The sequence below is a fragment of the Aegilops tauschii genome, chromosome 4 (genome assembly GCF_002575655.3).
Source record: "Aegilops tauschii subsp. strangulata cultivar AL8/78 chromosome 4, Aet v6.0, whole genome shotgun sequence".
NCBI classification, from domain to species: domain Eukaryota; kingdom Viridiplantae; phylum Streptophyta; class Magnoliopsida; order Poales; family Poaceae; genus Aegilops; species Aegilops tauschii.
Window position 1 is genome coordinate 54,967,156 of NC_053038.3, and position 12,269 is coordinate 54,979,424.

The 12,269-nt window shown below is 44.1% G+C and overlaps 1 protein-coding gene and 1 long non-coding RNA gene across 6 annotated transcripts; both read right to left on the reverse strand.

Annotated features, from left to right (window-relative positions):
• Positions 1-1,244: 1,244 nt before the first annotated feature.
• Positions 1,245-5,196, reverse strand: LOC109768040 (uncharacterized). 5 transcript variants are annotated; one of them, XR_006662183.2, is made up of 5 exons: positions 4,721-5,196; positions 3,895-4,032; positions 2,918-2,981; positions 2,640-2,795; positions 1,245-1,615 (listed from the first exon to the last, which is right to left on the reverse strand). It is a non-coding gene; the product is annotated as an uncharacterized lncRNA (long non-coding RNA). The 5 variants fall into 5 exon arrangements; XR_006662182.2 differs by adding an exon at positions 2,002-2,094 and having other exon boundaries at positions 2,640-2,981; XR_006662184.2 differs by adding an exon at positions 2,002-2,180 and having other exon boundaries at positions 2,640-2,981.
• A 709-nt stretch (positions 5,197-5,905) lies between these two features.
• Positions 5,906-11,916, reverse strand: LOC109768039 (uncharacterized). The gene is made up of 6 exons (XM_020326765.4): positions 11,653-11,916; positions 9,369-9,530; positions 8,837-9,009; positions 6,684-8,721; positions 6,460-6,597; positions 5,906-6,373 (listed from the first exon to the last, which is right to left on the reverse strand). Exons 1-6 carry the CDS (start codon positions 11,788-11,790, stop codon positions 6,311-6,313), a joined length of 2,712 nt encoding a protein of 903 aa, XP_020182354.1. The 5' UTR covers positions 11,791-11,916; the 3' UTR covers positions 5,906-6,310.
• Between the last annotated feature and the right edge of the window lie 353 nt (positions 11,917-12,269).

Below are 12,269 nucleotides of genomic sequence, written 5' to 3' on the forward strand. Positions count from 1 at the left end.
CCCACCCCTAGGGGGGCGGCAGCCCTAGATTGGATGGAGGGGGGGCGGCCAAGAGGGGGAGAGAGGGGGCGCGCCCTAGGGTGGGCCTTAGGCCCATCTGCGCCTAGGGTTTCCCCTTTCCCCTCCAAGCTGTGCCTTGGGCCCTAGTGGGAGGCGCACCAGCCCACTCAGGGGCTGGTCCCTTCCCAGTCTTGGCCCATGCAAGCCTCCGGGGCTGGTGGCCCCTCCCGGTGGACCCCCGGAACCCTCCGGTGGTCCCGGTACATTACCGGTGACGCCCGAAACTCTTCCGGTGGCCAAAACCTCACTTCCTATATATTATTCTTTACCTCCGGACCATTTTGAAACTCCTCGTGACGTCCGGGATCTCATCCGGGACTCCGAACAACATTCGGTAACCACGTATATCTATTCCCTATAACCCTAGCGTCATCGAACCTTAAGTGTGTAGACCCTACGGGTTCGGGAACCATGCAGACATGACCGAGACGTTCTCCGGCAAATAACCAACAGCGGGATCTGGATACCCATGTTGGTTCCCACATGTTCCATGATGATCTCATCGGATGAACCACGATGTCGGGGATTCAATCAATCCCGTATACAATTCCCTTTGTCAATCGGTATGTTACTTGCCCGAGATTCGATCGCCGGTATCCCAATACCTCGTTCAATCTCGTTACCGGCAAGTCACTTTACTCGTTCCATAATGCATGATCCCGCGACTAACTACTTAGTCACATTGAGCTCATTATGATGATGCATTACCGAGTGGGCCCAGAGATACCTCTCCATCATACGGAGTGACAAATCCCAGTCTCGATTCGTGCCAACCCAACAGACACTTTCGGAGATACCTGTAGTGTACCTTTATAGCCACCCAGTTAAGTTGTGACGTTTGGTACACCCAAAGCATTCCTACGGTATCCGGGAGTTTGCACAATCTCATGGTCTAAGGAAATGATACTTGACATTAGAAAAGCTCTAGCAAACGAACTACACGATCTTGTGCTATGCTTAGGATTGGGTCTTGTCCATCACATCATTCTCCCAATGATGTGATCCCGTTATCAATGACATCCAATGTCCATGGTCAGGAAACCATAACCACCTATTGATCAACGAGCTAGTCAACTAGAGGCTTACTAGGGACATGTTGTGGTCTATGTATTCACACATGTATTACGGTTTTTAGTTAATACAATTATAGCATGAACAATAGACAATTATCATGAACAAGGAAATACAATAATAACCATTTTATTATTGCCTCTAGGGCATATTTCCAACAAATTGTTATGTACATACTTTCACGTTGCTGCTACAATTCACCTTCTCTGCCACATCACCGATGTTTTTGCACAAATAAGAATCTCAAAGAACTGAAAGTACCAACACAAAAGCAATAAATAGGCATTGCTTCAGAGAGAGAAAAGTTACATTGGGCTTGGGCTCATTTCTTCCATGTCCGGCGGCCTTCCGCTCGAGTTCCTTCCAATATCATCCCAGGAGGCTTCAAAAAGAGCATTGTATATTTATACAAATTTCTTTCGCGTAGAGTGTCCACGACCACGTGCACAACTTTGTTCAGTACCGTCGCATGGGCATGGTTCCCCTACAAAAAATATAGCAATACGAGAGATTATATAATCATGTAGACATAATATTGTAGAAAAGGACCTAGCATCAATGCATACTTTTTGGGAACGGGACTAAAAGGCAATGATATATAACAATTGCAAGGGCACAATTCCTCCTATGAAAGGTACATGTGCCTAAGGTAGCTTCTACAATTTTCTAAAGCTAACAACATAGAAAAGGGCCAGCCACCACTTGCATGTTACCACTGAATATGTCTATAATTTTGTAACATAAAAGGATCAGGCACCCTTTCCCACATCAGTTTGGCCATATTAACCAGGGCTGCTAGAATCAAGCGGGCCTTTTTCTTTCTTTCAGCAATGCTAACACTAACATGAATGCAGGTGGATATTTTATTACCTTAAATGGAAAAGAACATTTAGTTACACAGGATCTAGCAGCACCCAGGAGAAAAAATGAATGCTGTCAGGTTCCGAAGATTTTTGGTTCCATCTGTCAATGCAAAATCCCTTTATTTTAAGAAGACATGACTAAGGATCATGACAATATCAGCTTTTATGCAAGTAGAAGCAGCACACCTTATTCAGACCACACTATGATATCAGTATGCATACATTTTGTAGATACCAAAGATTAATAAAATATAGTGATAAAAAGAGAAATGTAATTAGTGCACATTATTTATTGTTAATCTATCATCTTAGAAGTCCCACATAAAAATAGATAATCTGTAAAGATCATCGTGCATTTTTACTGAATCTTGAACTATTTGAGTTCATAAATTTAAAAGCATTAACTCAGGGGCTTGAACTAAGAAATATGACAGAACTGCAAATTGATTACATTGGCGGATTCAGAACACATACATAACAACAACTCTTATAGATCCTACCTAATACATGCATCCGCAATATTTTGGGGAGGGTATTGAAAATAAATTAAATTAATCTGGTTCCCAACCATTTATGTGGGGTTACATGATGTATTAACGGCCCTAAGAAAAATACATTGGATTGGGCGAAGGAAAACACTTGTACCTATGTTTGGCTTCCCCTCTTTTGCGAGATCATGTTCCAAGGGAGAGTAGTGTAGAACAGAGTACCAATTAGCTTTGTGTTCATAACCATAATTTCATAATCAAGCCACACATGCATCTTTAGCACAAGGGCTAAAAAAGTTAGTGGGAGCACAATCTGAAAATACACAACACCAAAATGCTAACTTAACATGAGAAAGAGAAGTAAATACCCAAGAAGATGATTTGATCATTTTGTTTCCAAGGAAGAACGCTGACAGAAAGAATCATATATTGAACCTTAGAATAGCAGACATTCAGATCAACTCTGTAGTCCGCAGTGTAGCTCTGCTAGCAGTTTACACTACAATAAAAGAACATGTAAAGTAAGAGGATAAATAAATACTTCTCCAGCAGTATGTGGTTTTCTCAGTGAAAACAAAATGAATTCTACAAAACCACATCTATGCAGATATGCTCCGCAGGAGGAAAATGCATGCTTACCCAGTATATTATATAAAAAATACCATATAAAACCAATATAAATACGACACCAAGACAGCTACTTATCAGGCTACCACAGGATGTAACCAATTGATGCAATAACACACACCTAAAGCAGTAGAGTGAATAAAAAGAGGTGGTTGTGAAGCAGTAGTCATTGTGTAACAGACATACATTTAATCCTCTAATGTAGAACCGGAGATATCAATACATACATCAAGATGACTATTTTGTAGAGTAACTCGAGAAAAGAATTAACATGTTTGCCTGTTTTAAAAGCTCAAGTGAATATGCAGTTTGATTACAACCATACTCAACCATGTATCCGGTCATCTGTTCTTTACTCTCATGTAATTAAGAGAAACTCACTTCTTGTAGGTATCATGTGACACTGTCTTATCAACACTATTATAAATAAAATTAACCAATGGAATGCGGCTGGAACCTAGTGGGTGGAGCAAGAGATTCGATACTGTACTTCCCCTAAGCTGGTACTGAAGGCATATAATTTATTCGTCAGATTTAGGTATTCTGTGATGGCCAGGTTATCAATGTAGATGCTTTACAAATGTGTCAAAAGTGTTCTGTCTCAATGTAGATGCAGTAACATATATGTATTCTGCACATGCAGTATTCTTCATATATTCTGCAGATACATCAACCCTATTCTTATTATAAAGATGGCCAGGTTATCAGTATTCTTGTTTTAACACAAGTTCAGTCTAATGAGTACAGTAGATGTGAGCTACTAAAACATGGTGGTGGCATCTCACCTTTAGAACACCACAGAGCATGTTGGACTGCCATCCCCGCTGGGATCTGGGCGACCACCATGAGTGCCGGGAGGATCTCCTCTTCCTCCTTCCTCACCCTCTCTTCTTACCACCCCATCTCCCTCTCTGCCTCCTACTCTGACACAACAAGAAGTTAACAACATCAACACTGCAGAATCCAACCAATATATCTGCATTGTCAAACAAACATCCTACCAATAAATTTAACTGGCAGTCGGCTATTTCAGTAAATAAATCATGAACCATAACTTTCTATTAATTACCTTCCATTAGTAAGAAAAATGGCCCAATTACCATCATAAGAACGGTAGGCTTGAGCCCCAAAAAATTTCAAGCTTGACCAAAGAGTGCCACCAAATAACAGATTCCTAATACTACAGCAAAAACTAACTTCAGTCGAGGACAACAATGAGAAGCAGCACCAACTGAGACACACAACCACACAGATTCTTGTAAGCCGGAAACGACAACACTGAACCTCACAAGCTTATGCAGAGAACGCCATGTAAAATGAGCAACGATTACCGCTACAACACTGAACCTCACACGCTTATGCACGGAACAACTTATAGAATGAGCAAGCGCTACGACACACTGATTTGTACTATTTCCATCCATACTTGGCCTCAACGCCAAAATTCATGGCTGGAAAGAACCGAGCCTGGCACTACTCCCCTGAGCCGGAAACGACAACACCGAACCTCGCAGGCTAATGCAGAGAACGAGCTTGGCACAGCCAAGCCGAATTCCCGGTCTACAGAGCTCAAATCAAGCGAGAAAAATTAGCAAGAGGGGGGAAATCAACCTTCTGGTCACCACCTCCCGTGGCGAAGCGGAGGCCACTCGGCTGGATGTTGATGGAGAAGATCTGCAGGCCGTCATGGCGAACCCAGCTGGGCTTCTCCGTTAGCATCTCCGCGCCCCCGAGGTAGGGAAGAGGAGGAGTCCTATCCGCACGGGTGACGGACGCATGCCGTTCTCGGTGAAGACGCAGATGCGGCGGCTGGCGTCCCAGGAGAGCACGTAGCGCACCCGGCCAGCGTGGCGCGCCTCGAGGTAGAGCACGGGGCCGCCGTCGAGGCCGCAGACGAGGAGCCGGGAGGAAGCCGCGGTGAGGCACGGGCGGGAGGAAGAGGAGAGGGGGCGACGGCGCCGGCGCCGAGTGCGGGGCGGGTGCCTGGGCGAGCGACGGCGGCGGCCGGCGGGACAGGAAGGCGGGCGCAGTTTAGGGTTAGGGTTTGGAGGGAGAGAGAGAGGCGGGCGGGAGGAAGAGGAGAGGCAGCGCGCGAGTGCGGGAGGAGGTTGCTGCAACAGGAGGGGGGCCCCTTTTATACCTCAGGACGCGAAATGGCGAAAATGCCCTCGGCGGGGCAAGGAAATTACAGGCGGTGGCACGAACGAGACGGTAACTATTCATTGTAGCAGTAACTTTTTTTGATCCAACGGCCAAGGTCTTCCAAGAGCGAGATCCGACGGTACTAAACGCATCAAGAAATCGATCCGACGGCCGAGAGTCGCTGAGCTATGAGGAGGCCCATGTTCTCCCTAGATACTTATAGTCTGATGATTCATCTTTTCACCAAACTTTCAGAGCAGAAATAAAGCAATGCGTGCAAAGTAACTGCTGAAAAAGCAATGGGAAACAACAGCGTGAAATAATCCGCGGTTCTAAGCAAATATGCTTCAACGAGGGTGAAAATAGTAATGCAACTAGACACAACGAAATGGTAAAAGGGTGGTGCACCATGGTAGCGCCGATATAACACTTCAACAATGTGCTATGCTGGGTGAGTGGAACAAATTCAATAATATGCAGAATCTACGTCCCTCATTTGTTTACAAAAGAATCAACAGTCCATCCACATCTACCAGACTTATCACATGTAGCTTTTCCAATTTCCGTAAGACCTCGGCATCTTATCTCCAAGAAACAGTCAGTTTCAGTTATACTTTTTACCCCTTGGTTTGCATCAATCAAGACAACAAAGAATTAAAATAGCAGCACCCAGCATATATGCCCGGGGTACCATCTATATTTAACTTGTTGAAGTGCTGATGATAAAATTTCCAACTTTGCGGCATTGGGCAAAGTCAAAAGAAGCACTGGATGTTCTCATCCTCGCATATGCTTCCAAGGATAAGCATGTGAGTTCAAGACATACCAAGCCAGCACGCAACGAGATGAGAAAGAGAGAGAGAAGCTAAGAAGAGCACATCACTTGGCTTGTCTGTACTTTCCTACGGAATGGAAGTTTCCAATGTTTGGTCTGTGACCACGATATACATACAGGAGGAGAGATTCTGATGACATCCATGTCCTGCAGGGAGTTTCTATATGAAACGCAAACAGAACCGGAAGCGAGTAGAATATACTTGCTGTGCCGACCCAGCAAAGTCACAGCTCCGTTGTACCAGCACATATCTGCTTCTGTTCCTCCTCTAGTTTTCTCCATGCAGCCTGACAAACGGGTCCAAGAAGTGTAAGGGTTGATATGCTTTCGTTAATTGGGGGGGATGATGGATTAGTGTAACAGGACCAGTTACCTTATCTTTCTCGATCTTGGAGAGATGTGGCTTCATCGAGTTGCCGAGCCCCACTCCTCCCCATGCATCAAGAAGCTCCTTCTCCCTTGCTCTTCTGCGCTCCTGCTTCAGTTCTCCCTCTGTTTTCCTGCATGCAGCCTGGCCAAGTAGTCGAAACGATGTAAGTGCTGGTACATTTCATTTCTTCAGATAATGATAGGTAAGTGTAATATAGAACCAAGTACCTTGTCACTCTCAATCTTGGACAGATGGGGCTTCACCGAGCTCCCAAGCCCCTCTCCTCCCCATGCATCCAGAAGCTCTTTCTCCCTCGCTCTCCTGCGCTCTTCAGCGGGGTTTAAGACTCTTGTCGAATTTCCTTCAGCAGCAGCAGCAGCAGCAGCCTGCTTGGCTTGCTCAAGCTTCGTTGGACGCTTGACAAAGATGTCAGCAAGGCCTCCGGCCGCTCCATCTGCACACTGTGTATCACTCTTCTTCAGCAATAGTGTGTCACTACCACCCTTCTTTTCTTGCTCCATCTTCTCCTTTTCAGGCCTGGAGACATGTTTAACCAAGATCTGATCTAAACTATCAGATGCTTTGTCATCGTTACCAGTCTGCACACCAGTTCTTGCTCCTCCTGATGCATTCCTCTTCTCATATTCCATCTTCTCCCTTTCTAGTCGACTAACACGTTTTACTAGGACTTGATCCAAGCTCTCGGATGCTGTAGCAATGTTGCCATACTTCCGCTGATCACGTGACACAATGGTCTGTCCTTGTCCCGAGGCATTCCTCTTCTCATACTCCATTTTCTCTCTTTCCAGTCTTGATACACGCTTCACTAAAATCTCATCTAAACTCACTGGTGTGTTATCACAACACTTCTGTGGATCTTTCTGCTTCTGCACGTCGGTCTGTCCTTGCTCCAGTGCTTTTCTCTTTTCCATCTCCAGTCTATTGGTTGGCTTAACAAAGACATTATCGAGGCCAACATCTACTTCACTGCCATCCTTAGTGCAGAAACTTCTAAGTGCTTCAAGCTTTGCAGCTTCAATTCGAGTCAATCTTTTGCCACCATGGTTACCCTTTGCAGCCAAGGGTGGCAGCTTATGTGAACTTAAAATTCTGTTTTCTTTATCTTGTGAAGAATCGGTACAGGCTTGAACGCAATTGCTTTCTTCACCCGATTCCCTGTTATCACAGTTTCTCTTTACATTGCTGTCAGACAAGACTTCTGACTGACCCTTGAGAGATTCAGATTCTTCGGTGCTGGCTTGCGCATCATCTGTAACAACCTTACAGCTCCCTTCAGAAGAATCGGCGCATTGGTTGCTCTTCTTGGCTTCCAAGATCTCTTTCTCAAGCCTAGACATATTCTTCACAAGAATGCTGCCCAGATCAGAAGCAGATTCTAGTGCCGTTGTGTAGCTCCCTGCAAGTTGGCCCTGGCCATCTTGTACAACAGGTTTTGCTGAAGTGACTTTTCTGCATGCTTCTTTTGCTTCTTGAACTTCTCTTTCTAGTTTTGAATGATGCTTGACCAAGAACTTGTCCAGACTGGGTAATTCAGACGAGACTTCTTTCTTTGGTCCTTGTATATCAATAAAGCTGGCTGCAGTGGAATATCTTCTTGATTGTGGTCTGTGTGACCCTGCAGTAGTGTGGCTCACAGGCTTCATTTCAGGAAATTTTCCCTTATCCCTTTGAAGTGCTGCATTTAGGCCAGATGTGGCAACAATGACCGCCAAAGAGGCAAGGTCGTCTTCATGAAGAGCTTTTATCCTTTCAAGCATAATGTTTACAAGATCAGTGGATTGTTCTAGATCAGCAGTGTTGAAATCAGATGGAAAGATGCTTCTTCTGGAGGTATTGTTATTGGATTTGAAATTGTTTGTTTCTTCATTGTTACAGTCACCAAGCTGCTGCTCAGCTTCAGAATTCACATCACTATCAGTCGCATCTGGATTTTGGCTAATTTTCCGCAATAGCTCCTTAAACTCTTCTTGGTTTGACAAATCAGGAGAGTTTGCAAGTTTGACAAATGCCTTCTTCACTGCAGCAGCAACCTCCATATCAACCTCAAAAGCAGTCTGAAAGGACGCTGTAACCTTGTGAGTTGGTCTTCCTCCAGTTTTTGCCGAGGATTCCACCTCATACTGCTGACTGGGACAGTCAGGCTTGTCATACATCATGATACCTATTACTCTAGCGTATTCAAATGCTTCAGTCGCATGCAACTTGGCCTTTTCCATAAGTTCTTCAGCTTCTTTGTTTTGGATCCTATTAGAAAAATGAAATAAAATACATATCAAGGACAGTCAGAATATCAGAGGAATGAATCAAGTGTAGTCAGCATAACAGCAGGCATGATAGAATAAGAACAACATAATCTCACCTGGCTGTTTGAAGAATTCTACACCACGAAGCTTCAACCATAGCAGTCTTGCGAGCTTCCATCGCCTTTCTGGCCGCTTCACTGGCTGCAATTTTCTCCCTTGCCATCCTAGTATAATGAAGATTGGAATTTTCCAGAGTATCATGAAGGGATGCGGTCATACCATCAGTCTCCTGCAGAAGACAAAAGGCATAACTTTAATTCACATCATAAAAAATATTCTTTAATCCAATTTCCCTCTTTTCTTATCTCGTGCAGAGAAGAGAGAACTGAGACAACAATAACCTCAAACTTCGAGTTTCTCATCATGAAATGCATGAAGTGCACAATCAAGACCTTAAAGGTCCATGAAGGAGAACAAAAATGTAAACTGCACTTTGACTGGCAGGTGGGAATCTGGAGTATACTGAATAGTGTAAACGAACCTGGTCTAATGTGCAATATTATCCTGGATCCACTCGTGCTATGGTTTTAAATACAATTTACTCTAGAATGAAGAGTGGCTAAACATTTTGCACTATCCAGTAAGTACCTGAAGACGCTTTATCTTTCTTTTCAAGTATGATTCAGTTTTTTTCCTAGGGAACCAATCAATCGAAGGACCACTTCTGCGAATCACAGATTTCTTGAACTGGGATGTCGACTTATTCACAGATTTCAGTACTGAGTTTCCAAATTCTCTTGAACCTGGACTCTGCAGAAAACAAATGCAGGAAGTGCTGTTAGCTAAATTCTTCATAGAAGTAGGTCTTACAAGTAGGAAATTAAACAAGAAGACGAAGCTTGCAAATGTCTAATTGGGTTTTGTTCAAACTGAGCAAATTTAACGTGCAAATTATTTGAAAACACATAATAGAGAGTTAGAGACAGACTTCTTCATTTTACTGGACTAAACCTAAGACTCGTAACAGTCACATGTGCAGAACACATGTAATGTTGGTTGCCTGTAAAGTTGACCTATGAGAATACTAATGACTATCGATATTAAAAACTTAATCATCTTTACGACTGCTCTTAAATTTCTACCCAGTTAAGCCCAGGTCAGCTTTGTCTCGTATGAAGATTTTCCTTAATTAAAGTAATGATTAGCAAGCATTCTTGAGTGGTCAGGACCAAATCAGTATGAGAATATTGTTCAGTTGACTACAAGCCTAATTGGGTTTTGTTCAAGCTGAGCAACTGAACCTGCAAGCTATCTGAAAATACATAATAGAGATAGACTTCTTCATTTTACTGGAATAAACCTAATACTCAACAATCACAAGTGGAGAACACATCAACGTTGGTTGCCTGTAAAGTTGTCCTATGAGAATACTAATGACTATCGATATTAAGAACTTAATCATCCTCACGGGTGCCCTTAAAGTTCTACTCAGCTAAGCCCAGGTCAGCTTTGCCTCGTATGAAGATTTTCCTTAATTAAAGTAATGACTACAAGCATTCTTGAGTGGTCAGGACCAAAGCAGTATGAGAATATTGTTCAGTTGACACATGTTTTCAACTTGCCTATCCACACCTTCTGTTTCTTTCTTATAATCACGAGTCTATTATGATGGTTAAATCAGTTCCAAAGAATATTTTTTATTTTACAGACTTCTGAGTTATGATTGCTTAGAAATGAAATAAAAATGTTCACAAAGTTGTCTACATTCATTTAGAGTTGAATTATAAGTTCGAATATCAGGTCAGATAACAGTAATCAAACACATGTTGCCTTATTACTAATAACAAAACAACAGGAAACATACTTACACCTTTCAAGCTGCTAACATTAATAAGTCTTGGTGGCACCTTTCGTCATTTGATGGGATCTAGCCTACTGGTTTACCCTAGCAATGAACAAAACTTACAAGAGTACCAACTCTACTATTTCAAATGTCAACTCAATGCAACCCCGACATGGGTCTTCATATCCAAACTAGCTAATCACTTTGGAACTTAGGAAATGGAAGGTGACCAGGTAACTACATTATTTGCGAGGAATAACCAACAGAGCTCATATCGGCATATGTTTGACATAAACTTGCTGAAATTAACAAAGAGTCATGCGCAATGCATTCGCTCTCTAACCCCATACGTGGAACCAACCATAAATTACTGTCTCCAAGAACTACGTTATGAAATATCACATACTACAAGCGATTCCTCAAACATACCAAATCACATCCGCAGGATATCGGTAAGTAAACATACTGCAGACTTTTGTACTCTACGAATTAACACCCACAAACTCAAAGTTGCAGTTATCCATAACAGTAAAAGCACACATTATGAAATATCACATCGGCATGGCATCAGTTAACATGCTAATACAAGCAATTCCGCAAATATTACCAAATCATATTCGCAGGATATCAGTAAGTAAACATACTGCAGACTTTTCTACGAGGAATTAACATCCACAGACTCGAAGTTACAGCTATCCATAACAGTCCTCCTGTAGCAGAGTTCAGATACATCGGACATGCCAAGTAACTGGATGCAATCGCCGCGGCTGGGCCCGACGCGGACTAGGGTTTTGGTGAAGGATTCAGCCCTAGCGATTGCGAAGCACTATGGGCGGAGAAAGGCTGCGAAGCCCTAAATGTAGAGAAACTATGCCGAATCGAACAAAGGCTAATCTACATCTCACCAAACCACCGCCCGCCCAACGGCTCCCAATTTTTTTCCCGTGTGAAACCGGCGTCGCAAACCAGAGCGGCCGCCCACAATTCCAACAAGGGGAGCCGCGGAGTCCCCAATCGAACCGCGCGAGGCATACAGACCGAGACCGCGGCAGAGCTTGATGGGGGAGGGGAGAGGGGTGTCGGGCGGACCTTGCGGGAGCTCCCGCCGCTGCGGTTGGGGGAGACCTTCCGACGGGAGGACGTCGGCGAGATGCAGCGGGCCCCGCCGCCGTCGTCGCCTCCGTCAGCGGAGGGAGGCGGCGACGAGGTGGGAGACGAGGTCGACATGGCGAATCGCGCGATCGAAGATGCTAGGGAATGAGGGGCGGCGGTGGTGGTGGAGGAGGAGGAGGCGGATTTGGGATTCAAATAGAGGTGGAGGGGATCGGGGGACAAGTAGCCGTTGTTGATGCCGAGCTCCCGGCCGGGTTGAAAATTGAAACGCGGGTGGGATTACGACAGGGAGCGTGAGGATTGGTGCTGAGTTGGCCGGTTTATGGTGCCACGTCAGAGGAGTACTTGCGTATGTAAAACGCGCACATATTTGGAAAATTCAGGAGGGAGTTTCATTCCATTTCGTGAGGAGTAACTGCTCCTAAATGACAGTGTTCTTTTTCTTTTCTTTTTATATTATAAAAATTCACTGGAAGTACAAAACATCTCAAACACAATAAAAATTGCATCAAGGTCCATGGACCATCGAACGAACATTGTCGTCGCCAAAACGAGCCGCCGACAAGCCGCTGTCGCCGCTCCATTACCAGAAA

Bases quoted from the DNA above. Each gene is read 5' to 3' on its own strand.
- LOC109768039 (XM_020326765.4), bottom strand. From the start codon at position 11,790: ATGTCGACCTCGTCTCCCACCTCGTCGCCGCCTCCCTCCGCTGACGGA. The intron at 9,531-11,652 runs GTCCGCCCGACA...TGTTTTCTGCAG, and splicing joins GCGGCGGGAGCTCCCGCAAG to AGTCCAGGTTCAAGAGAATT. The intron at 9,010-9,368 runs GTACTTACTGGA...TGTCTTCTGCAG, and splicing joins GAAAGATAAAGCGTCTTCAG to GAGACTGATGGTATGACCGC.